The sequence below is a fragment of the Halichoeres trimaculatus genome, unplaced genomic scaffold (genome assembly GCF_033239565.1).
Source record: "Halichoeres trimaculatus isolate MK-OKI-2021-1 unplaced genomic scaffold, fHalTri1.1 fHalTri1_scaffold_2, whole genome shotgun sequence".
Taxonomy (NCBI): domain Eukaryota; kingdom Metazoa; phylum Chordata; class Actinopteri; order Labriformes; family Labridae; genus Halichoeres; species Halichoeres trimaculatus.
The window spans coordinates 22285779-22308227 of record NW_027437180.1 but is presented as its reverse complement, the minus strand read 5'-3'; the positions used below and the strand labels follow the sequence as shown (position 1 = coordinate 22308227).

General features: G+C 39.1%; 1 protein-coding gene across 2 annotated transcripts in view; it reads right to left on the bottom strand.

Moving 5' to 3' along the window:
- grin2ab (glutamate receptor, ionotropic, N-methyl D-aspartate 2A, b) overlaps positions 1-22449 on the bottom strand; it is a 128167-nt gene that overhangs the window by 20173 nt on the left and 85545 nt on the right. For both annotated transcript variants that reach the window (XM_074661836.1, XM_074661841.1), the window contains 7 exons: positions 18960-19126; positions 18710-18844; positions 18529-18628; positions 15371-15576; positions 7806-7920; positions 7481-7683; positions 1251-1419 (listed from right to left, as the gene is read on the bottom strand). In XM_074661836.1, coding sequence (XP_074517937.1) covers positions 1251-1419; positions 7481-7683; positions 7806-7920; positions 15371-15576; positions 18529-18628; positions 18710-18844; positions 18960-19126 — 1095 coding nt within the window. The remainder of the gene's footprint in view (positions 1-1250; positions 1420-7480; positions 7684-7805; positions 7921-15370; positions 15577-18528; positions 18629-18709; positions 18845-18959; positions 19127-22449) is intronic.

Sequence of the window (22449 nt, the reverse complement as noted above, 5' to 3'; positions counted from 1 at the left end):
CGGTGCTCAGTTTTAAAATGATCTGGAGCATTTGTTAATGCGGTGACTTTAATTCTAAAATTTGGCCTGTGGTTGAAGTTTTCTTGAGGGTCAGTAACTTAGTTTGGTTCACACTGTTAATGCTGATAGGTTGAAGACTGTGTTTAAATCAGCCTGACCACCTGATATAAAGCTGTTAGGTAGATTTAAGAATCATGAACAAGGCAAATCAAGCACAATGCATTAAAAGAGTCTGTAGAGGCATCAAATCGATTCAGCCCTAAGGAGTGACTGTTGTGTGAGCAGTACATCAGCTGGTAGCTTTGGAGGTGCTGCTGTGTCGACCATTGCTCAACAGGACAGCACCATGTTTCCCCCTGTGCCGTTTCACCCTGTTCTAAATCCTGGAGCTTAACCTTGGCTCACCGACAGTATCAATCTTCTAAAAAAGGTGTTTCCCCCATTACATCAAAAGTAACTAGAGCCCAACTGATTAATCAGGTCGATTATGCCTGTCACCGATTAATCAACATTGGCCAAAATGTAGCCATTTATAAAAATTTTAGCTCCACAGAGATTCTGTCACTCCTGTTCCTGTGTGTCTGTGTGTTGGGCTGCACACTGGCCGAGTGCCCGCCCCCTCCGTCCACCATTATCTAATGTAAAACTATAGAATGACGTTTTAACATCGTGTTAGTTGCTTCTTTGTGAGATAAACAGAGATAAATGCTACTGTTAATTCACACGTCCACCATTATCTAATGTAAGACTATCATACGGCGTTTTAACGTTGCTCATTGTGTCTTAACATTTTTATTTTTTTTTAATACTTACTGGGTTTAAAGTTTGACTTATTTATTCAAGGTGTTTACAGTTTGACTTATTTATTTATTATTGTGTTTACAGCTTGTTCTTATTTATCATTGGTTTACACTACAGTTCTTATGTTGACAGATTTATTATTAAAGTTCCTTGTCTTAATTTAATAGTGTTCTGTCTCTGTCTTGAATCATATGGGTATTATAATGATTTGTGATTGTATAAAGTATATATCCTGTGTATACCAATTAATTTGTTATATATATCAGCCGATATATAGGATATCGGTCGATATATTGGATATCAGGTTTTTTTTGCCCCAAGTATCGGTATTGGCATCGGCCCCAAAAATCCCACATCGGTCGGGCTCTAAAAGTAACGTAAGACAAGTAACATGAGAAAAGTAACACAGGAAAACTGTATATAACACAGTGGTCAAGTGAAGCACGTACCTCCCCAACCATGCCGTTCCACACATTGTTGATCTTCTTTCCATGCTTCCCATTTGTGACCAGGTAGAGGTCATAGGTGAACTTGACGTTCCTGGCTATCTTCTTCAGTATGTCAATGCAGAAGCCCTTACAGCACTGCTTAATGTAAGCACCTCCTGATGTGCTGTTACTGCAACACACAGACACACAAACATATGCCCAAGCATGATTAGGCCATCATTTTTCATATCGGAGGACATTTTCAGTGTTTAAGAGGGGAGTGTGTGAAGTGTGCTGTTGTTCCTGCACATCTGCTGGTTCTATAACACAGTAAAAATCAGAATTATGACAGTAGAGAGTAACCATAAATACAGCTGAAGGGCAGAGAGAGCTTGTACAAAGTGTGTATGCAAGTTTATGTGTATATGTGTGCGTGTGTTTCCCTTAGTGCCTGAAAACTCAGGGGTACTGAGCAGATGCTGCTGGGCTTTAAATAGAGCGGGGCTCTGCAGAACAACCAACCCACATGATTAAAATATCAGCTGTCCTTCCTCTCATCTCTCTCCTCATCCTTTTTACGCTTTCCTTTCCTCCCCCCTCTCCGTGTGTTTCTTTGATTCTGTCCGTAAGGAGATATCTCACTTAAACTCGTAGCACACCTCCACATGCAGCATTGCAGCCATGTAGACATGATGCACTGAATTGAAAAGGATTCCTGACAGCCATCCCAGAGGACCTCGGAGCAGTGAACTAAACTGAATTGTCGGATCAAATGATTCTCATGATCTATTAAACCCTACCAGCATCTTCTTAAGTATTTTCATTAAAACTTTATTCCATTCCTATGTCAGCCATCCTCAGACAGGGCATGTATGGATTGGAACAGTAACTCTGTGACCTTTTCACATAACGTTTTAGCTGATTCTGAATCAAAGCAAAGTTCACAAAGCACTGAGCGATCTGCACACAGAACGAGGGGAAAGACTGTCAAAGGAGCAAACCATCAAAGGTTTAAAAGATCTTTTCACATGTAAGTGTAGTATCTGCAGTACAGCATAGTTATGTGTGTGTAGTGAGTGTGAGTGTGTGTGTTTGATGATGTGTGTGTTACACATACATATGTGCAAGTCTGTATGTACAGTAAGTGCCCCAGGTGTTTTAATGGACATGTACTGAATGCATTAGCTGTTCCCAGCTGAGCCTTCTCTGTGTCCTTATGTCACTACATAAACACACACACACACACACACACATGCACACACACACACGCACACACACACACACACACACACACACACACACACACACACGCACACACACACACGCACACACACACACGCACACGCACACACACACGCACGCACACACACACACACACACACACACACACACACACACACACACACACACACACACACACACACACACACACACACACAACAACAACAGACACTTTCAGATATACTTACAGTACAATAGGCTCATTACATGTTTTTCAACTGTAACAAACACACATACATCAAATGAAAGTAGCGTATGGGTAGATGTAATGCCTATGGATAATTGGATGCCTGTATGCTTGTATGAACACATGGATGGATGGATGGAGACACAAACAACAAACACTAATGTCAACAAAGGCCAAGAAGAGACTGGTCACCTAAGCGTGTGACCACTTGCACCTCTGCAGTGACAGCACAGTTTATCAAAGGTTGAGCAGACAGATCCACTGGTGACTATACCACACACAACAAACACGCAACAATTTCATTCTTCCTTAAAGATCACGGCTTTGGATCCGTAACAACCTGATCAATTAATTCATAGTTATTTTTTAATTTCTGATTCAACTATGATTCAGCCGTTTAGTGGCACAACTCCTAATGACTTCACGAAATACTAATTACTTAATAATGAGTCACCCTATTTGTGCACTCCTTAAATAAAATGACACATCGTGACAAGCAGTTAGGAAGGCAAAAGTGTAGACATATCTTGTAACTAAATGAAGATTCTTTTAGTTCTGGACCATTGAAACAATTCAGGTTTCTGTGTATCTGCATTTTCGATTAGGTTTTTAACCCAAACCTATGATGCCACAACTGAGCCACTGACCTGTAGCAGTTATGATAAATGTTTAGGGATGTTCAATGCCCCTTTTTTTCAGACTGATACCAGTACGAGTTCTCCCTCTTGAGTACTCAGCGATACTGAGTACTGATACCACTGGTACTTTTGATACACAAATTTTCAATTCAACAGAACAGATCATTCTGAACAGAGACAGCACACTCACTCTGCCCTTAAATCCAAACTAAAACACAAAAAACTCTCTCCATTCCTTTAATAAACAAAAGTGCAAAATAAAATTTACGACTGTCAAGAGTTTCAGCATTTTTTTAAAACAAACTGAAGTTCAAAATAAAACAGTTTAACTGTTAATTCTCCCTGGTTCATTCATGTTGTCTAAACAGGATCTGATGCACTTTTGCTGTGGTGTTAAACCGCAGCAAGTAGCAGCAACTATTGGCAAAGAAGACTTACTCAACGTAAGACTTTTTTGCCTTGAGTATCAGCTGCTGGTTGCTGCTGCCTTCACGAGTAGCGATACCTTAAAAAAGGTTGGTATCAGCCTGATCCCCAATAAAGACACCAGTACTCGCCCATCTCTATTAATGTCTAAACTGGCTGTATACGGAAGAGCTGAATTATGAGCTTAATGGTAAAAATGACTTTGTAGTGTAAATAAGCTGCCTCCTATCATCATACAGAGCTTCTCATTGCGGCATCCATACACAGCCAATAATTGGAGCAAAATCCAAGCTGTCAAAGAATCCAAGAATATGGTGTATTAAAAGATATCTTTTAAGTTTTTTCAAAGGAAAAAGTTTCTCATATTGTTTGACGTGTTGCTGTAGAAAGATGCCTTTAAAGTTTGAGGCTTGGCTGATTATTCAAAGGAAAAGTGTTGAATATGGAAAAACACTACCCTAAAGTTACATTTTAAAATGAATCAAGTGACATAATTAACAATCTGAGGCCTAATTATGGATGAGGTGCATACATAAATCTAAAAATAGCTACCTGTGGCTAAATTAATGTTTTATTTAATCATTTAGTGCATATGAAAGTTGATTCAAATATGGTAGGAATTTTTAACTGTCATAACTTGTGTTAGAGGATGGTTAAAGGCAATCAGCAGCCCACTGCTGTAGCAGAGGGAGTGATATATACAGCGCACAGTCAGGTGGTGAGTGGTGAGGTGGGTAAAACACTGTATACAGATAAAAATAATCCAATTTGATGAAGATGCACGACAAAGTCACTGTGAATTTGGTGAGTGTTTTGATACTGATACTGTTATCACCAGCAACTTAGTGCACTGATAACAAATAAAATACTCCTGAGAGCCTGGACTGTGACAGAAGAAGACATGCTAGCGAGCTTAAAGCTTCAAGCTTAAAAAAATGCACATAAACAGTTCAAAGGGAGCTTTTATTTTTTCAAAAGTAGGTGAAGAGTGAGGGTATGAGGAATGGGAATATTCATTCAGGGGAAAGAGGCCTGTTTTAGAATGGAAGATGTGGAGTAATGCTGCTGTCCCGCCTGGAGTGGGAAGGACATTTCACTATTGAGGAGCAGCAGAAAGAAGAGTCAAGGCCAGGTGAAATGATGATGTAGCTGCCGCAGGGAGTAGAGAGCTTAGCTGGTTGTAGTAAAGCACAGAGCGCAGGCATGTGTGTACAGGTAGACCGTAGCCCGCAGATACAAGCATGTGACTCCCAGAGGAATCTTAACTGCCAGGACCAGAATTTAGAATTTGATGTGAACAGCCACCACCAGCCAAGGGCTGAGTAAAAAGGAGTTGGGGAGGCAAAAAAGACAAACTTGGGGAGGTTGTAGACAGGGCAGACCAAAGCATTCTGGACATTTTGTACAGAACAGAATAGTTTACGAGCCATGCCTGGTGGGGGTTATAGTAGTCCAGATGGGAGATGACAAAAGATTGGGCAGCATCCCAACATGAAACATCCTTTAATTTCCTCCTCCAGGTGCGACTCAGGATGGGATTTATTTATTTCTGGTATTTTCTAAGAGGAGGATTGAACATCTTTTTCCAATACATACAGTAACTGAAAACATGAGATAATACCTGGTAATGTAAAATCAAGTCAAACAATGGATCTTAAACATTCATCACAACTGAGAATTTGAATAATTCATAGATTTTTATAGGCATCTGTGTATGGGCAAATTCAAGATGTGAAATTCACAGCTATAACTGTTAAAAAAGAATGATAATAGCATTAATTTTTCATTATGCATTTACTTTAGTTAACTTTCTTCATTTATTCATTCATCATTTCAATAATTGATCTATTGTACTTGTAAAAATAATATGATATTTGTTTTAATCAATAATAGTTAATACATTTAAAAACTTAAGATGTTCAACAGTCCTAGTTTAAAGGGTCTGTGAGAAGTTTCTAAGTGATCTTGCAAAAGTCTCCCTTCTAGATATATGCCTGATTGTATTCCACAATTAAAATTGAGATTATCAGTACCAATATTACAGGCTTATCAAAAATGCTACTTTTTAGCTTCCCAATCGAGTCAAGCACAACTGGATTGATTTACAGCACGTCTAGGTGTATATGACAACACTAAGCCAACTGACGACTTTTAGTAGTGAGAACAGATAATTCTGTCTTTCTTAGCTGAAAACAATTTCTGTGATTAATTAGTAATGGTGGATACAGGAGCCTAACTGTCAGACAGAAAAGGGACAGAAGAGCAGAAGAAAGCTAAACAGGAGAGTGATACAGCTCCAGCTAAAGGCTAAAGGAGCTAAACTGTTTGTGATAATGTCCATTCCAACCCACACACAGCAGTTATTCTGCAGTGGTCCGTTTAAACAGGACATAACTACAAATCATTAATGTTACACATTACAGACATGTCTTAGAGCACCAAGCTGCCAGCTATGCTAAATATAAACGGCTACAAAACTACTTACAAAATGACAAAGTTCACTTGTCACATTAGTCTAAATTACTGTACTGATAAATACCTTGGTGTATTGAATACAGTAAAAAGTTGTTTTGAACAAAGAAAATTTGTTTTGATCTGATCTTCATTTAATTCCAAAACAAACACATGCCGCTAAAAGTAATTTACGACAGTGTACGTAAAACTCTAGGCCAGAAGGTGACGAGGCAGCCCAATTAAAACAGCTCCTTCTCATAGCATCTTTAAACACATTATGAATCAGATGAAAACATGAAGCACCAGTTGGACCAAACAACTGTAAAACCTATCAAGCAACATATAAAAAACATACAAATCACACTTCATTAATCCAACAATCAAAATGACCACATTTGGAAAGAGATGTGATTAAAGATGTACCAGAAAAACACACAAAAAACACACTGACAGATCGGCATTAGCATGCTGACAGCAACTGAGAGTAATTATTTATTAAAACTGACAAAAGTGATTATCTGGGAGCCAGACAAGAACCCTTTTGTCTGCGTGTGTTGAACTCACTCACAGGAGTTGGGATTGGGTTATACTCCTGTACAACACCAACAAAGAATATAAAATAGTTGTAATGTGGAGGGAAATCACTGATTAATATCTCAGCTGCTAGTTGATATGCAGCGTTGTTCTGTATGAATCAGAAATAAGCTTCGCTATATTAGACATGAATACCAATAAATATCTATTCTCCCTCACACAGACCTCTGGGGCAACAAGGAATATGACCAGCAACAAGGACCACTGAGCAAGTGTAGTATTAACACGGCTGTCAGTACTCCCATATTATATTGTCAGTCACATACAGTGCATTTGGATTCCAGTCTGGAGGACAAACAGATGGTGAGTCATTATTATATAAAGTAAAAATGAGTGGGCCCAGTAGAGATCCTTGTAGAACAAAAGTGGACAAGCAGAGGGCAAGTGATTGACAATTATGTTCTTAGACAAACTGAGTTAGAGATGTGTCAATTCATTTTGTTGAGTGAAAAAACAGGGGTAGATCTAATGGAGTGTCAAACACACTCCAGAATAAGAAACATTTTTTTACCCTGCTGCAAGTGAAAGTATCCTTAGAACAAACAAATCCAACACCTCCAGATCAGGGATTGTCAGCTTTTATTTTAGTAACTCTTGTGGTTTTTAAATTGCTCTTAAGCAGTGTAGGTGTTGTGTATTTTGTTCACAATGTATTATGTGTATCAACTTACTCTTTGACATGCTTGCGGCAGGGCACAGAGTTCCTCATGCATGTGCCTGTGAGGATGTCCACATTGTCGACAATGACAAAAGGTTTCTCCTCCAGCGTGACAATAGAGAGATGGTTCTCGTCGGCATCCTCATCCCCGTAGGAGTTGTACCTCGGCCACACTGGAAACATCAATGACAACGTCCCGTTCTCCCAACGGCCCATCTGTTTGAGCACAAACACAGACCAACACACACAAAAAAAAATCAGAAACAGCCTCACTCATTAGAGTTGTTTGACATTTTAATTTCCCTGCTGTTAGCGTAAATCTGATGTTTTTATGTTACCTTCTCCCACTTTCTTTCGCTGTTCAAGACAATGACAACCAGTTTCGGGTTGGCCTGGTAACCATCTGGAGTGAAGGATAAGTCTCGCCCATCATTCCATACATGCATCATGTGTCTAGTACACACAGAGGGGAGAAAAAAAAGAAGGAAGATGCTATTTAGTTTGGTTTTGTGTTATTTGTGAGTGTGTGTTAACAAGCGCAGATAGATCTAAAATAACAAGTTAAACACTTTGTAATCACTGCAAGGCGATCCTCTTCAAATCAATGCTGTCTTCACCCACTGTGTGTGCATACATGCTCGGGAGTGTGTGTGTGCGTGTCTCTGTGTGTGTGTGTGTGTCTGTGTGTGTGTGTGTGTGTGTGTGTGTGTGTGTGTGTGTGTGTGTGTGTGTGGGAGGGGGAAGAGTCAGAGGGCACATATCTCTCCCATCAACATTCTGCATTGATTTCTCCACAGATATATGCCTGAAAGACAAGCCACTGGTGCAAAAAAGGCTGCCCTCACTCTGTTACTCACTACAGTTATCTCCCATATGCAAACAGATCCTTTGCTGAAACATTTACACACTTGCCACAGTGAAGCGGCAGAGGGGAGTAAATGAGACGGTCTCACACACAGTGATATGAGGATTAAGAATACACTCGCTTCAGTAAAACAATTTTTAGAAGGGTAGGGTATTCTGAGAGTCAAGTTGAATAATGGTTTAAATTCTCACCCCGGGTACAGAGCGTTGTCCAGTTTACTCAAAAATCGAATCACCAAAAAAGTTGCAGTAATCACACAAGTATTTCCTCCTGTATATTTTTTTTGTTTCATTAAAAATGTATCGCCTATTTTGACTTGGACATAAACATGTTTGCTTTCCTACAGGAATCAGATGTAAACAAAATATGCTGAAAGCTACAAATCTGCTGCTGTTTTCTTCAAAAGGAAAAAGGACAAAAAAGGAGCTCTTATTTCACTTCTGAGCAGGACAAGGCCACGAAGATTCAGCTTGCTGCTGTTTAGCATGCGCCCTGCTGGTTAAGGCTAGGATAATAATACTGATTCAAACAAGTGGGTTTTTGCAACGTCTCATCTGCAAAAAAGATATTAAAGTCGACACACGTAAACATTTGTTGTCAGGCAGTGGATTAGTGAAGGGAGCATCAACCACCTGGTTTGTTAAGACTGGGAAACAGCCCTGTGCTCTTTAAAATTGGGCTCTACTCACCCTGTGTAGAGAGTAAATAAAAGGTCCCTGTCTCCCTTGCATGCAGCAAAAATACCAAACGGCTCTGCTGGGTGTACAAAGTCTTTCAGCAAACACAACATTTTTCATCTAAACCCACCAAGTAACACATAAGAGACTGATTCGTACTGTACAATAGAGGCTGCCTCTGTCACAGTAGATTACACCACTTTTCACTAATAGTGACATAGATTTAGATCTACATGGTGTTAGAAAATCTACATGGTGCAGCAGGTGATGCTCCTGTCACAGTGTATTGCCACAGTTGAATACATATAGCGGAAACACTGTGGCAGTCTATTCTGGGGGACTGCTGTCTCCTCCTATTTCAGGTTTGTTTGATTTTGGGGAGTGAGTGAGTGTGTGTGTGTGTGTGTGTGTGTGTGTGTGTGTGTGTGTGTGTGTGTGTGTGTGTGTGTGTGTGTGTGTGTGTGTGTGTGTGTGTGTGTGTGTGTGTGTGTGTGGGGGGGGGGGTGATCTAAACTGATGTGGCTGGTGTTTCTGAGGTGAGTAAAAAAGGCAGATAATGCCTCATATTTGTATCCACACTCACATTGGTGTGCTTTTGTGATCCTTTGTAATATTAAAAAAAATCTACTGTGACATTCAAAGGAGTTCCATGATTTCTTGATCGATGTGTGTTTAGTTTATATTTACTAGATATTCAGTTGTGATTTCAAAAGCTTCATCCAGCACAAACGGATATAAAAAACACCATCTGTTCTACATGCCATATTTAAAATATGGGTCCCTTTACGACTGTCTGTGGAACATTTTTTTATGATAGAAGTACAGCCCATTGTGCAACTACTCAAAAATAACAAATAATAAAAGATGGGAAGCTTTTTCCAAATCTTCTATGGTGGGAGGTTGCATCTTTTCAGAAAAAAGGACAGCTTAGGGGTTTGCATGGTACAGCGGTCCCATCAAATAGAATAACCTTTTGAAATTTACTGCAAGGACAAACCTCAATAAAAATCCCTACCATTGTGAAGCCCAAATACGCTGAACCAGAGCCCAAGATTTTAATGTCTGTCAGGCAAGAATGGCAGTGAATCCAGCAGTGCTGATAGTGTCTTTTAAGTGCCAGATTATGTTGTCCTATTCCTCTCCACCTCATGCTGTTTGTATGCACACTGCGGCAAGATTGTATCTAGACTAATGTATGCAGAATTGTGATCACTGCCTCACCACTTCCAAATCAGGGTAGGGAAATCCAACCTGTCAGTTTATTATTACAAAAATTGGCTGCAGTTGTTTTGACAAATATGCAAATTCTATCTAAGAACTTAGTGAGACAAATGAGGTACCTCTGACAGGAAGAAAAACACTTTTCCAAAAGAAAAAAAAGGCTTCAGCTGCTATTTAGGTCTGGGTTATATTGGATCAACCTGTCAACAAAGCCAGTATTGTGTTTGCTTTGATATATACTGTAATAGCCTAATAAGGGAAATGGAATAATAAAGCAATAATGTTGAAGATTTGACTGTGTTCTAATGAGGGAAATCATATGTCAGGAAGGCGTGAGGAGCCTAGCAACCTGTACATCATGTTTAAGTCAGTTCTATTTTGATGTATGACTTTCTATAGAATAGATATATATAATATCTTAATTGTCATTTAGCAGGTATGAGGAAATTGAATGCAAACCCATTTAAGTACAAAAACAAAGTGAAGCATGATGTTGAATATTAAACTATGCAAGAAAAAAATGCTTCTAGTCTGAGTTTACAAAAAGAAAAGATTCTTAGAAATACAGTACAGAAACACCTTGTATCCAAGACAATTACATTAAGTAAGGGATCATACATTTCATGTCTTGATATTGCATGTTAAAATTTTGGGTATGATTCAACAAATATCAGAGCTGTCCTGATTTCGGTCCCAACCACTGGATGGGGGCTTCACTAAGCTCAAAAAAGCAAAAAAATGCTGGCAAACTCAAGCCAAACAAGCAACAATGGATGGGCATATTGGTTTGAGCCAGTCATCTCCAATCTTTCTGTCAGCTGTCACAAAACAGGATTCGCACCAAAATGCAAATCCGAGAGTACTTAGTGCAACCAGGCGTTCTGGGTTTGCCTGACTGTATATAATTAATAGGAAAATGATAAACAGAACATCAATTTGGAACTCAAGCCTCAGCTTTTACTGTTGCATGAACACACATGCTCAGCCTGTCAGATTGCTGCATCAAAAAATATTTTATGGCACCCTACTCTCCATATGGTTCAAAAAGCGAAAAGAAACATGAACAAACAAACCATACACTAAACTCATGACAGTCCGCTCCATACGCCTTATCAATTCTGTGGCTAAAATGTCAGCAGTGTGGAAATACTTTCAACTACAATGTGAAAACAGTCCAACAGTAACTTGGCTTATACACAATACAACTGCTTTTTGTGGCTAAAGCAGTAGAGCTGCTTTAGATACTATCATTTTTTAGGGGTGGTTGAATTCACTACTTTGGAAAACCAGCACATTTCTGTGATAGAGAAGCCTGTTTTTTGTTGTTCTGTACAGTGGTTTACCGGAGCTGGACACTTAAGTTGTAAGTTGTTTGTCTACAAGGAGATTTTAAACATGATGTGACTGCTGGTAGTTTTACCACAACATGGAGCTCTAGCGCTTGCTCCATGTCAGTGCTGAACCAGTTTAAGCATGCAGTACATCATGACCACCAGTTTCACAGTATGTAAAACAGGTCATACAGAGTTTACAGTGATGATAGCTGGACTTAGTAAAATGGAATTAGCTAATTAGATCATTTTTAATAAGTTCATTTACTCAAGTTATTTTTGGAGACAAAAAAAAGAAAAAAATCAGCCCACAATCAAGATTAACAAACTGGATCGTAACCAGGGGCCAAAGGAAATATAATCAGCAATCCTTATGAAGTATAAAGAGAGATAAAAAAAATACTTTCTCTATTTGTGCCTCTAGCACGATGAATGAGCTACAAGGAATGTCTGTGTCTCCAATTCATGTTTGAAGAATTACATTGTTTCCAATGTTGCCTGATCATAGAGACATTAGAGTGCACACACACACACGCACACCATGTAATACATATGTGAATGAGTACATACACATGGATCCACTAACACATGCATACCACCCACAGAGGGAAAACAGAGGGAGAACAAAGCCAAGTAAAGCTGCTTTAATCCTGACTTAATGACGGTGAATTCAGTCATATGCAGCAAGGTGGAGACGCGCGCGCACACACACACACAGACACACAAAGAAATTCACACACCAGACACATACTAGTTTGTGGTCCCTTCACTGAGACAGCACAACTCTTACACTGAGCAGGGATGTACAAGAGCTAAAAGTGTTAAATGTTATTAGACTTCACAGTGTTAAACATTGCTGTTATTTCTGCTTCTGCTCCTCTCATTAGTACATTAAAAGAGTTATGTAAGGCTGGCTCAACTCTCAGCTACAAAGACAAATATAGTTATGCAAGTCCCCCAGACTAGAGGTCAGCGACCTGCAGCTATAGAGCTGCATGCAGTGTTTCAGATGCTCTCCAGTTGCTCCCTGGTGCTTTGACAAAGAAAAATGTGGCAATGAGTACATTTTTTTTTTCAATTTATTTTTAGATTTTCATTCATAATTGTTGTTGGCTTCAATGAATCCTGTGTAAAATGCGTGATCTGTGCACTAAAAAAAATATTTCATTAACTTCAATGTAAATAAGATTGTCTACAATCTGGCACAAAAATGTATAAAAGCAGCGTGGAGCATTCAGCAACTAGCTCGCTCACAGGGGTCACTATGGCTCCATGCTCAACTCAGATTCTAAATTACCAACTCCTCTAAAAAGAAATTAGCTGTGTTGTTCCTCTTAGCTCTTAGGTGTTCACTGCTACTTCACTTAATGTGAAGCCAAACGATTTGGAGCTCCACCTACTGACTGACCTCAGTATAGATGATAAACCACAGCTTTCCCACATTCCCAGGTGGAGGGGGGTTACAGTGTAAAATTTAACAACACATCAGATATATTTTCCTCAAATGTGGATTCTGTCTTTAAAGCTAGTTGATAACGTGCTGATTCATGCGGATGTGCTTATTTTCAGACAAGTTTAGCTTTAATCAGTTATTTGATGTGAAAAAGATGATTGATTGACAGCTCTGTTTTCCGATGCGGGCGCCTGAAGCATCCTGTTTCAGAGAAATAGCAAGAAGTAGGGAATACTAACAAAAGAGTCCCTTAATGTTCCTTAGCCATCAGTGTCTGTCTGATCAACACAAGCATCTGTTCTGCTGAATGTTCTTTGATGTTTCATCAGAACATCTAATGTGTGTTTTGATCAGCCAAACAATGGGGCACCAGTCCTCTGGCTCTACCAGCCAGGTCGATTCTGTTCATGACTTGGCTGCACCAGTCAATATGTCAGCATCTGTGAAGCTTGTCTTTTGGCTTCAGACCTCACAATCGGCACATAAAGGCACATTGTTCATTTTATGTACAGTCAATGGTTACATCCAACAGCCCTGAAATGAAGACAATGTTCAATATACTCAGAATTCAGATCCTTTTGAACAGAGAATTATAATGCAAAAAAAGAACCTTCTAGGGTGAGTTGGAAGTGTGTCAGTAAACAAACTGTTCTCTGGCTGATAGCGTGTGTTTTATGTACATGCCCAATGGTTTGATGTTATCATAGCTGTTAGAAAAAAAAAACATTACCTAACTGTATTACACTTAATTTAAAGTTGATTAACAACAGATACATGCCTTCATTGTGCTATATCTAAAGCAACCTAGCCCATATCCTTAATTAATCAAAAAAGTAAGATGACATCAAAAACTTTATGTTGACACTTGCAGACAGACCAAATAAATCATGATTTAGTCAGCATCCTGTCTAGATTCTTTGTTAGTCCATGCCTAAGTTGAACAAGATACTTTCTGGAATTTAAATACATTCAAACTATGTACCAGTTAGTTAAAAGAAATAAACAAAGTTTGTTTAATTCAGTTGCTTAAATGTTTGAAGGACTCAATATAGACAGCAACCTCTTTTGAGCTACTGTATTTCAAAGTAGGCCTACACATGTAGATCCAATCCTTTTTTTTTTTACCTTCAGTAGATAAAGTAATAATAACATTAAAGATGCTTTGAGGAGGATCTGTTTTAAAAGGACTGCACTGACACCTTCTGGCCTGAAGTCTCACATACACTGCTGTAAAAATGTAACTTTTAAGCAGGCGTGTATTTGTTTTGGAACTAATTTTCTTTGTTCAAGACAACTTTTTACCTGATACAACGCAAAGAGGAAAGGTACTTAACAGTACAATTACGTTGTTGTTGAAGCTGTTGTTGAGGCAGTGGGTTTGAAGCGAGACAACAAGCAAACTTAAGTTCATACTGTACGTCGGTAGCCAGGTGTATTTAGCGCTAGTAGCAGCCATGTGCTACAACATATCTGTAGGCTAACATATGTTACCATATGAGCTGACGGGTTGTACAGGAGCATAGTAGCCATCCATTCTTAGTGCTGACAACCCGGTGCCGTGAGACGTCTCAGTATTTTCTGCCAGCACTCATTTGCCGAGCAGAGCTAGCGTCACCTCACTCATCATTTAATTGATAGACTCTAAAGTTTGAACAGACCACTGCTGAATAACTGCCTCATGTAGGTGAGCATTATCGCAAACAGTTTAGCCCTTTTAGCCTTTAGCTTGTGCTCTATCACTCTCCTGTTCAGCTTACTTCTGCTATTCTGTCCTTTTTATGTCTGACAGTTAGGCTGCTGTGTCCACCATCACTACAAAATTAATCCAAGAAATTGTTTTCAAGCTGAGGCAAACACAGATCTCCCTTCTCACCTCTAAACTTCATCAGCCCACGTGGAGTTGTCATAAAGACTTGGACGTAAATCAATCCAGTCTTGTTTGACTTAATCTGGAAGCTAAGAAGTAGCTACTAAGTAGCATTGACGCTGAAAACCTAATTTTAAAGTGGTAAAACATATATCTAGAAGGGAGACTTTTTTCAGGATCACCTTTAAGAGAGAGAAATATATATAAATATATAGTTCAATAACTTAAAATTCTAATAAAAAATGCCCAATCTAGACTTCTTTTTCACTCAAAGGCTCAAATATGTTTTGCAACTTTCTGGAAGACAACAAACTACAGAAGGTTCCAAACCCCTACAGCAGACTTGGATATCCTCACAAAAAGACAAAAACACACACACACACACACACACACACACACACACACACACACACACACACACACACACACACACACACACACACACACACACACACACACACACACACACACACGCACACACACACATACCTGCGCAGAGCACTAGGTGGGAGCTTCCCTGGGCTCCTGTCTGATGCAGTGCTGTAGCAGCTGCTCTGGGCCTCTGGCAGTTCCCCCCTTTCACGCAGCATGGAGGTGGCTGCAGAGGTAATGATGCCCACCCCATCCCTCACCCGTGTGTCCAGTGGGTACTCCCAGTCGTCATAGGAGACGGAGATCATCCCCAGGGGAAACATCTAAGAGGGGAGCAGAGGAGATCTGAGAAATGGCACATATGGTGTGAAAGATTTAATTTGACTTCAATTTCACATTTTTTAGCCCAATTTAAAAACATCCATATGTATCTTTCAAATTGTCAAGCTGATGACTTATTGGTTTCACTTGCTTCCCCATATCTGGGTTTTGTGTGTGTGAGCAGACTATATGTGCATAGGCATGAATCATTCACTTATTCAGGTATCACCCACTATTTATCTTGGATCTGTCAAAAGGAGAAGACATAAGAAGCTAAATGGCTCACCAAGTTTATCCCTCTATACCAGAATGAGGAGATGCCAACAAATGCAGGCAAACTACTCTGTCAAGCTACCTGTGAATGCTTTGTTTTATTATTTTTCATTTTAAACTGGCACTAAACTGTGGAATCAGATCTTTGTCTAAGAAAGAAAACAGAGGCATGAAAAGCGACACAAATAGGAACTGAGCAGAGAGTACTGACAGACAAGAAAGAGAGCAGAAGAAACATTTGAGAAGTGGGCAAACACTGAATAGATCTCCATTTTTAATGTGAGGGGAGAATTTGAGCTGATTTAACTTTTGATTATTTATATTCATGATATATGTTATGTGGATAAAAGCCAACTTGCTGTTTTACACATTAAGAGTGAATGTGTGTATAATTTCACAATACATCTTATTTAGCTGCTGAATAAATGTTTTGGTTTGATAGAAGAACATAAATGAAGTAAACTAAAAATGTGATTTAATATGAGGTATAGCCTCTTCATGCTGTCTCTGACCTAAGTTGGACTGCTTTGGAAATGTGCTTATTCACCATGTGGTGGCATAAGCAGATTGACGTTGCTCATGTATTGGGAAGGTAACTATGAGGACGGCTGTCTTTTAGCTTACATGAGCACAAAGACTGAAAACGGGGAAACAGCTGGCCTTGCTCAGTCAGAAGGACACAAAATGCCTACAAGCATCTTTAAAGTTCACTTATATAGATGTCATATCTTGTTAGTTTAGCATGAACAAAAACAGAGTACAAAAAATGGCTGGTCTGTACCGGACTATTGTTCTGAGCAGTAACTGCTAGGAAGCTGGAGCACAAAATACTTTGTAAAATCAAACATTATATCCTATATACAAAAATAACTGATATTGAAGAATTAGGCTTGATGATTACATGAAATCATCATATCAGATATTATTGTTCTGATACCAAAAAGGAAATCTGAATGATTACTCCATTTTTTAGGAGTGAAAGTTTTGTTATGATCCAGAAATGACAAAAGAATCAGTTTAAAGGATGTCTTAATTGGTATGTTTATTTTAGTATCATTTGATTGTAACTAAGCTCTGTGAGGAAGTTGTTGCTGTTGTTTCACCTGTTGTGTTGATATGTGTTCTTCAGTCTTAGAGTGTAATCAAATGTGACTCACCGAGACCTCTGGTATGTTACATATTGATTACTCCTGTATTTACGTATAATGTGCACTATATCTATATTTATATAAAGTTATATATATTCACACAATATATGTAAAGAGGCAACACACGCAAAGAGTTTACAACATTTGCAATAATAAATGAAAAATAAACTATATGAACTTTATCTAAAAAGAGATAGATAGACAGACAGACAGACAGACAGACAGACAGACAGACAGACAGACAGACAGACAGATAGATAGATAGATCGATAGATCGATAGATCGATAGATCGATAGATAGATAGATAGATCGATAGATCGATAGATCGATAGATAGATAGATAGATAGATATTTTGCTCTCTGTTACAAATCTCCTCAGTAACCATTGTCTTTTTTTAATAATCGTGTTTTTTTCCATCCTCAATGGCAGTAGATCAAATTTAAAACAGTTGCTGGCTTGTGATTCATATGAATTGTGTTATGACAGACTGAATATTGCAGTTTAATATTGCTTCTCACATAAATATCAGTCATGTTCTGAAATCTGGAGCAAAATTTAATATAATTTGTCATTATTAAATTAGTTAATCCTGTATTAGACTATTATGTGTGTGGATAAAAGAATATTCATGACTTTTTGTGCTTTATCAAAGGCCAAAAATTACAATCGACTTTATAAAAGCATTTTAACTGGCCATTAGCCAACCTGCTCTCTAATTGTAGGAGCTGACAATAACCATTGAAAGACAGACTTTGGCCGACCACTACTCAAAACAATACTGAGACGTCAGAAACCAGCATATAATGTAAAACTTCACTCTTTAGGGTGAGCAACAACAGAAATAAAGATTTCCCATCCCTTTGGCCATTCCCTTTATACTTTCAGGTCATTTAAAGAGTTTTTTAGTTTGTTGTAAAACAGATTGAAATTATTAATGACACCGAGATTTCTTCCTACACTGATAAATGAGACCAACAGCATGAAGCTTTATATGTCTAAGTAGTTATTTTTACCAACAGAGTAGGTGTCAGTCAAAGAGAGTAACACCATGCCTCCAAGAGACTTTAAAAAAAAATAAAAAATCTACATCAAAGGTTGTCAAAGAGGGACATATTTAACTGTAAAACGAACAAGACGGGATTCCTGGTTACAAAATACTACCTCTATGTTCAGGACAAAATCATCCGCGAGATAAAATAAATGGATTGAAAACATGCCTGTTGCACTCCTCCATGATAGCCAGCATGAAAAGAGCCTCCGCAGGGGCCCCAAAACTGACAAGAACTGAAAGTTCTCCACATGAACTTTAACAGCTTTGTGATTCTGATTCTTTCATCAACTGTCCTGAAATTTCACAAAGTGTTGCAGTAATTATCCACTGCTTTTGTTTGTATTAACAAAAGAAGTAGAAGAAAAGAGAAAATCCAGGTGAGGTTGCAAATGACCTGCAGCAGCCTAGAGTTATTCACACTGATTGTTTGTCAAACTCATCAACAACAGCCAAATATTGCTTTATGTGGGGCTTCAGTACCTCTGGGGTGAAGTCCGGGTTCCCAGTGGTAAGGCTGGACACAATCCAGATGTAACCCGCTCCAATCAAGCCCAATGACCGGGCTTCTTCTAGTAAATATCTGTAGAGGAGCAGAGTGAAATGATCAGAAAGGGTTCACTGCAGAAATGTGGCAGAGTATTACAGAGACAGAGACACTCACATCGCTTCGTCCTTGGAGCAGTACAGCAATATAACGGGACTCTGGATCCTCTTTAGGGCAATGTGTGATTTAGAATTTGGGTCTCCATCTATAGCATCCAGAGTCACTACACTCTGCAGGTCCCAGCGCACAAAGCTGCAACAACACACCATTAAATTATGCAAGGTGCTTATACCTGTCAGCTGCTGTAAATAAAGTTTAAGGATGAAAACAGAGATCCCGACTACAAATGTCAGAGTGTATTCATTACCTGTGATCCACAGTTGTTTTCAGTGTACTGATAAACTCCTGGTACCCGGGGAACTTGGAAGTGACAATAGAAAAAACATGCCAGTCATACTCCTCCATGATGGCTAGCATGAGCAGAGCCTCCTGCTGCAGGGCGGCGCCGAACTGGAAGAACGTGGACTTCTCATCCTACAATGACAAGGAGGCTGACATCAGACACAGTCAGCAGATTTGTCAGAGGAACTGAATTAATTGCAAAAAGCAAAATGAAAAAAAAACAAAACAAAAGCCTCAAAGACTGAAAACCTCGATGGAATTAAAAAAAATTCAAATTTGCAAATCAGTGAGTCAGATGCGGCAAGTGAGGGAGATAACAGAGAGTGTTAAGTGCTTGAGAAACTAAAGAACAGAGAGAGAAGATGAGAAAAATACAAGGAGGGAGAGATACTGAGAGATTTAGTGAGACTATGCAGTGAGAAAGTGACTGCTGACAACAGGAGGGGCCTAATGGTGTAGTTAGCTGCCTCATAACTCTCAGGTTTGACTCACTTTAACCCTCGGTATCCTTTTTAACAACAGCCTGACATTGTCCTAAAAGCTAACAGAGCCAAATACAGAAACTACTTTTTGTGTAATATTGAACACACTTGTTTTTTATTGTAAAACACCATAATTTTATTCATGAACATAAATTCTCTTTACTAAACATTTTGCAAAATCCCCCCTGAATTATTGCACAACATCAATTCTGAGTACCTCATACAGTCAAATCATTTAGTCGCAGTAATGGGAAGAAAGGTAAGGTCACTGGGAGAGGAAGACACAACGAAAAGCATTACTAAGAACCAAAGCAGCTATTAAATCAAATGAAACCCACAGTGAGTGTGAAATAAGTTGCTAATGATTGCAGAATGTATGTTTGCATAAAGTGTAAGCTGAGTTTCCCCCTTGGGACACAACAAATAGACAGCAAAGCAGCACATCCAACAGAGAGGAGGGAAGAGAGCAGAGAGCGGAGAGAAAGGAGGAGGAGGACTAGACAGGGTGAGAAAGAGAAAAAGGCTGAAGGGAAGAGTAAGAAGGAGAAAAAGTGTTGCAGTCTTGTGAGTGAGATTGAGATACCTGCAGCAGAAAAAAAAGTAAAAAAGAAGAGTCTTGGGAGAAAAACTAAGAGATACAGAAACATCAAACCCTCTCTCAGGATCCTTATTTTACACATTTTACACATTTTACACACATGCACACGCACACACACACACAGCAGATCCACATGTACATACTCTGGCACCTCTTCCACAGAGGGCATCAAAGAACGTGACACATTAAACATCAAAGCCCTCGTAAACACACATGGAGAATCAGCTGTCAGCTCCCATCTCTCCACCCCCACCATCTTCACCTTTACATGTTGTGTGTGTGTGTGTGTGTAAACTCAGTTTTGTCCATCAGTCTAACAAAAAGCCCTCAGCTCTGTCCATCACGCATATAAAGCGAGCCTTGCAGAGATTTAGCTCGCCTCCCTTCACCGCGTACGGAAAGGGAGAAAAGTGGGAAGGAGAGAGGATGAAATTGTACTTCAAAAAGATCTATCTCACTGTTCCTATCTGTGTGTGTAACTTTAAATATATGTGTGTGTGTGTGTGTGTGTGTGTGTGTGTGTGTGTGTGTGTGTGCCTTTACACACTACTCAGATTTATAAAAGGTAGAAAACAAGAAAAAAAAAAATCTCCTCCTGTGTGGCAAAAGGCACATCCTCGGTTTGCCCAGATAACACCAACACTCAGGGATAGAGACTAAAAACACAAACACCCACACACACCTTCGCACACACAGTACAAGTGTGCAACTGTTAGTGCAAACAAATCAGTGTTGAAGCAATCACTGGATCTAACAAATAATCAGTTAAAAGAAGAAGTGTGAATAATCAAATAATTGCAGTTTGCTACAATGATGTTGGTCAAGATTTAGTAATCACTGAAGGCAGTAAAACAGAAGTCGGTTAAAGGGAAAGTTTATTCTTTTTTAAGGGGGGTTGTGTGAGATATTTGTCAGATACGGTGAGCGTATTATCCACAGGGGATGCCGGTCTGCACAGCCTCTTCTTCTCCTTCGTTAAGAAAGCAGCAGGAGAACCTCAATGAACCAAAAGAGAGAGGAGAAACTTCCACTGTCTTCTCACCCTACTTAAATATCATCTGTAAAATGCTTTACTATGACCCTGATAAATGGCCACAAGCAGAAACACTCTGCTCTAGCATCACGTTTTTTTCTTTACTACAAGTGTTACAGCTCAACGTTTGGACCTTTTCAGACTCCTTACTCTTCTCTGTGCACCTTTGAAGTAGGTGAAGTTAAGCCAGAATCCTCTGCTCCGCTTTCGATTGTGAGTGCATGCCGTGAATCGACAGAGAGAGCAACTGCTGTTGTGAGTGGGACTTTGTAACAACAGTAATTCAGGACCTTTCTGTATCAGAGGATATGAGCAACTCACATCCAGCTGCAGACCGCATCATTCACCAACCAGAGCTCCCTGCTGAACTGAACGCTGCTGTTTTACAAACTTCATCAGGTTAAATACTAAATAAATAAAACTTGAAAATAAAAAAAGAAATATGAAAAAGTATGAATTTTACGTGACATCAGAAAAAGCTGGAAAAGCGAAATGTCTTCAAAGTAAGACTTTGACACTCTTTGCTTTTCCTTTTATTGCACGACATAACCCACAGTGCACGTGATTCGTGAAAAGTTTTAGAAGAAGAGATGATCTCGAGCATTGGTGGTGAGTGAAGTGATGTCAAATGAAATGCAAAAATATCAAAACCCACAATATATCAGTAAAAATGAGAGAGCACACAAATCTTTGCTGATATAATCACTAACAGTTTAACGACAGCATAACTATAGGTCTGCTAAAACTCAATTCTGACACACAGTTATGTTATGTCGGTAAAGCAGGTTTCTTTTTTTAAAAAACACACCCTAGCGATGGGCCTGAGCTCCAAATATCATATCAAATCATCTACAGAGAGACGTCCTGTATTTTTGTAACTCTTCACTGTCATAATAAAATTACATGTATAATAAAAGGGCAATGAAAAAGGATTATAATGGAAAAAGGAAAATCAATGATTAATGTTAAAGACATTGAGGAAACACCTAAAAACCATGATGTGGGCAGCATTTAAAGACCGGTCACTGGAAAAGAAAATGTCAACAGACTTTGTCATTTATGGGTCAGAAAACCTTGATCAGGAGCTGCGGTGACTCACACAGTCCCGCTGCAGTTTGCCTTATCTTACGTCAGCGTCATTGGAACTCTACAGTTTCATGCGAGTTATAAAAGCTTAGGAGGCTATTTTAGGAAGACTTCAGGGTAAACTGCTGCTTCTGATGCAGTTTTCAGCTGTGGATCTAAGGGACACTTTTGTGGAAAGGAAAATAAATAACTGTTACATTGAAATGTTCAGGTTTATTTGTGTTTTCAATGCAGTTATTGAGATGAGCTACTTCAC